This window comes from Medicago truncatula, chromosome 4 (genome assembly GCF_003473485.1).
Source record: "Medicago truncatula cultivar Jemalong A17 chromosome 4, MtrunA17r5.0-ANR, whole genome shotgun sequence".
NCBI lineage: Eukaryota > Viridiplantae > Streptophyta > Magnoliopsida > Fabales > Fabaceae > Medicago > Medicago truncatula.
The window spans coordinates 39,786,449-39,790,756 of record NC_053045.1 but is presented as its reverse complement, the minus strand read 5'-3'; the positions used below and the strand labels follow the sequence as shown (position 1 = coordinate 39,790,756).

Here is a 4,308-nt window from a genome sequence, read left to right as displayed (position 1 = left end):
GAAATTTGATGATATAGTCGTTGACAGTAACAAGACATTCCAATACATAGAAGAGACCGGTAATGGCAACACAGTGGTTGGGGCTATTGTGTTTAATAGCCGCGAACCTATGATGTTTGTAATGCATGCCTAGTTAAAATTGAGGGACATAGCTACTCTAAATCGAACTCAACTATTCATTTTAAAGCATATGGATTGAAATTTTATCATAAGATTAAGGATTTACGACTTTTTTCTTTTTTTTGAAGGACGAGGATTTACGGCTTAAAAAGATAAAAATTGGAGATCTTATCCTACTTATTCGGTTTAAATATTATGGATCTATAGTATAAAAAAACAATGGAGAAATAAAAGTAGATATAAGTCATTAAATTTAAGCTTAGTGGTTGAAATAAAGAGGAACCCTGACGTTTTATCTGATAAGAAATTACCATTTAAATTAAAAGAAATTTTTTTATTTTGACAATCGGAAGGCCATAAGATGAAGTATTCACGACTTAAAAAGAAAACAATAGGAGTCTGGAGATCATATCCTACTTATACTGTATAAGATGAACCCTCAATGTCTTATGCGATACAAAAAAAACCATTCAAATTATATAAATAAAAAAATTAAATAATATGACATAAACTGAAAATTGAGTTTACGATTTTCATAAGCTGAATTTAAGCTCAATTTTAAGTTTATGTCATATTATTCTCCTAAAATTCAGCTTATGAAAACTTGTTTTCTATTAAAAAATATTTAATTGTAATTATGATCCTCTATTTTCATAATTGTAGAAATGATCCTCATATTTTAGAATTTAAAAGTTTTGATTCATCCATCAAATATTTAGTCCTTTATTTTCAAATAACGTTTTTGAAAGATTTTTTACAATTTCGTTGGCATTCATCTTTTACCTCATTATTTACAACATATAATAATATCAATTATTTAATTCAAAAATATGATAAAATGATCAATATTATCAAATTTTAAAATAGAATGATGAAATCTATAAAATGGTGAAAATAAAAGGCGAAAAAAAGAAGTAGGAGAAATGGTTGATGCTTGGATAGTTGCATGTGCCCCGGAAGGTGAGTAAACTTGTGAGCCAAAACCTATGTGCCCCACATGGATTTTGGAGATTTTCCCGCTCCCAAGTTACTACTGAACCAGAACCACACATCTCCTGCCACAAAACAGCTTTTATGCAACACATCATCTAAAGGAAGGAATTAGATCCTCTCACATTGAATTCAATTCAACCTAAAGGTCATGTGGGACTCGAGAAGTTTTCACGGTGACTTCTTTAATACACGTACTCTCTTTTTTTGTCACATTAATACATGTAGTCTACTCTCACATAAATAAGCAAAAGTATTGGATGGTTTCAATTTTGAAAGAGAAATGATATTTTTATAACTATTTTATGATAATTTTTTGACAATTTTTTTTTTATATTTATATGATGTTTTTTTTTTCTTTCTCTATTGTTTTTGACCAATAAAAAAAGAAAAAAATAAAGTTATCATCAAAGATATCATAAAATGGATGTACATATATCGCTAATGAGAAATATGCAACAATAAAAAAATCTAACTATAAAGAATAAATAACTAACTATATTGGTGGCAATGATACATGCTTACTTTCTCTGTTATTTTTTACTAGTTATTTTAGAGTTTTATACATTTTGTTATTTTTAAATAGTTATTTATCCTTTTCCTATACATTTTGCTAACTAGTTTTCTTTTGCAATAAATAATTTAAAATAATATTGATAAAATAATAATTAATGTTGTATTTGAAAACTACAAATGAATAAGAGTTTTTTTTTAAACAAACACGACAAATAGAAAAGAAGTGACTCAATATCTGTATTAACGTTTTCTAAATTTTGAAATCCAACTCCGACATTATCAAATCTCCTTACTCAACTCATTTATTTATTTTTTCATTTAAAAAAAAAAAAAGAGATGAAGAATCATTATTTTCTTTTGCTTATGACACAATACAATACACACTTCCAATTATTTGAAATTTGAAAAGCTTTAACTAACCACCTCTACTCTAACCTGTATTTGGTCCAAGGTCCAAACAGTTCAAAAGAGTTAGTTAAAATTGTTAAGAGTGGTCCCATGCTATTCTCCCCAAACCACTCCTCTTCAAGGTCTATAAATTAAGTGGCACTCCCACCAACACTCTTCACTTCACACATCAAACTAATTGCTTTTGTCTCTGACTACCTTCCTTTGACTATCAAAGTAATTTCCTTTTTCACATTGCTCCTTCATTTGAACGCTAAAGTTCATATCCTTAGCCAAATTTATGTACTAAAATGTGTTTTAAGGAAATGTCTCATTGTTTTCTTTTGTACATTGAAACAGGAAATGGCTTTCATTGGCTTGGTTTTGGTGTGTTCTCTTACTATGTTCTCCTCTGTTTATGCCTATGGTGGAGGATGGACTAATGCACATGCTACCTTCTATGGAGGAAGTGATGCATCAGGAACAATGGGTATGCACCATTTTTCAATAAAAACCAATACTTGAAATAAAGTTTTGATTTTTATGCTTCTTTGTAAAAAAAAAAAAAAAAAAAAAAAACAGATCTTGAAGCAAAAAACAAGTAACCCATTTCACTCATTTTGTTGTTTTTTTGTGTTTGTTGTGTAGGTGGGGCTTGTGGATATGGTAACCTTTACAGTCAAGGGTATGGAACAAACACTGCTGCTTTGAGTACAGCACTTTTCAACAATGGCTTAAGCTGTGGCTCTTGCTATGAAATCAGGTGTGCCAATGACCATAGATGGTGCCTTCCTGGTTCCATTGTGGTCACTGCCACCAATTTCTGTCCACCAAACAATGCCTTACCAAACAATGATGGTGGTTGGTGTAACCCTCCTCTCCAACATTTTGATCTTGCTCAACCTGTGTTTCTTCGAATTGCTCAATACAAAGCTGGAATTGTTCCTGTTGATTTTAGAAGGTAGGTTGCTTTTGTCAAGCATCTACGTTTTTTTATATAAATTTTCAATTTTTTTTTTTTTTTTTTTTTTTTTTGTATTTGGTATATACTAATTTGTGTCTTGGTTTTGTGTAGGGTGTCATGTAGGAGAAAGGGAGGTATAAGGTTCACTATCAATGGACATTCTTATTTTAACCTAGTTCTTATCACAAATGTTGGTGGTGCTGGAGATGTACATGCTGCATCCATCAAAGGGTCAAAAACTGGTTGGATATCTATGTCAAGAAACTGGGGACAAAACTGGCAGAGCAACAATTATCTCAATGGTCAAAGTTTGTCTTTTAAGGTTACAACTAGTGATGGTCGTACTGTTGTTTCCAATAATGTTGCTCCAGCTGGATGGTCTTTTGGTCAAACCTACACTGGTGCTCAAATCCTCTAGAGCATGGTCAAATCCAGTTTCAAGTTTAGAAATACTACTACACATTTTAAGTATTGTAGTAAAGATTAGTAGTTTAGTACCTCAATAGTATACTAGGATATTAAATAGTATGCTGCTAGGGAAAATGGGTTTGGTTGTTTTAGAGGCCAATGAAGGGCATATTTTAAAATGGTCCTTCAATTTATGGCTCTTTGGTTATTGTGGTGTTTTGGTTTTTGTACTTTTGAGATGTTTTTTGACCATTCTGCTGTTAATATAGCAGAAGGGAACTTTTTCTTTATCTTTGTGGTTGAACTACTAAATTGGAGGAGGTGGAAATGGATACCACCCGCTATATTTAGTATTAGGGTAGTATCCTTTATTTTGTTTTTCATTTTCGGAGTGTTGTAAGCATTCTTTGCTTGCTTATCCTTGTAATCAGCCTTGGCTGGGTGGGATATATCTTTGGTTGTATTAGAGAGTGAATGTGTAAAGCTTCTTAATGAAATTTAAGTAATTTTACTAGTATTACTTGTTTGTGCCTTTTCTTTATACTATAATTGATTATGTTACTGTTATAATCCCATATCTGCGTTGTTTGGAGAAAAATTTATGAAAGTTTCAATTTGTTTTTTCTGCTGAATAAAAAACAAAGCTTTGCAATATGGGCTGAGAGAACGATTCTTATGACTTGGGAAGTTGGACCACACATGAAGCTGAAACGCAAATTTGGGCACACATTTTGGATCTGGTTAATTTTTGGGGATCAAATTGAAGGCCTAGTTGGATGAAGTGTCCCTAGGAAGTTTCTCAAGTCAACCGACTAAGACAACCTAAAACAAATGACAATTAAAGAACAGTTAGGAAGGATTAATATATTTTTAGTTTGTTTTTGGTCAGTAAATTACACAAATGTTTGTGTGTATCTAAGAAG

The 4,308-nt window shown here is 31.4% G+C and overlaps 1 protein-coding gene across 1 annotated transcript; it reads left to right on the top strand.

The window, feature by feature from the left end:
- The first annotated feature begins 2,101 nt into the window (after window positions 1–2,101).
- Window positions 2,102–3,905, top strand: LOC11445934 (expansin-A10). Its single transcript, XM_024783080.2, has 4 exons — window positions 2,102–2,250; window positions 2,374–2,503; window positions 2,662–2,974; window positions 3,089–3,905. Exons 2-4 carry the CDS (start codon window positions 2,377–2,379, stop codon window positions 3,393–3,395), a joined length of 747 nt encoding a protein of 248 aa, XP_024638848.1. The 5' UTR covers window positions 2,102–2,250; window positions 2,374–2,376; the 3' UTR covers window positions 3,396–3,905.
- The last annotated feature ends 403 nt before the right edge of the window (window positions 3,906–4,308 follow it).

Bases quoted from the DNA above. Each gene is read 5' to 3' on its own strand.
- LOC11445934 (XM_024783080.2), top strand. From the start codon at position 2,377: ATGGCTTTCATTGGCTTGGTTTTGGTGTGTTCTCTTACTATGTTCTCC. The intron at 2,504-2,661 runs GTATGCACCATT...TTTGTTGTGTAG, and splicing joins TGATGCATCAGGAACAATGG to GTGGGGCTTGTGGATATGGT. The intron at 2,975-3,088 runs GTAGGTTGCTTT...GGTTTTGTGTAG, and splicing joins GTTCCTGTTGATTTTAGAAG to GGTGTCATGTAGGAGAAAGG.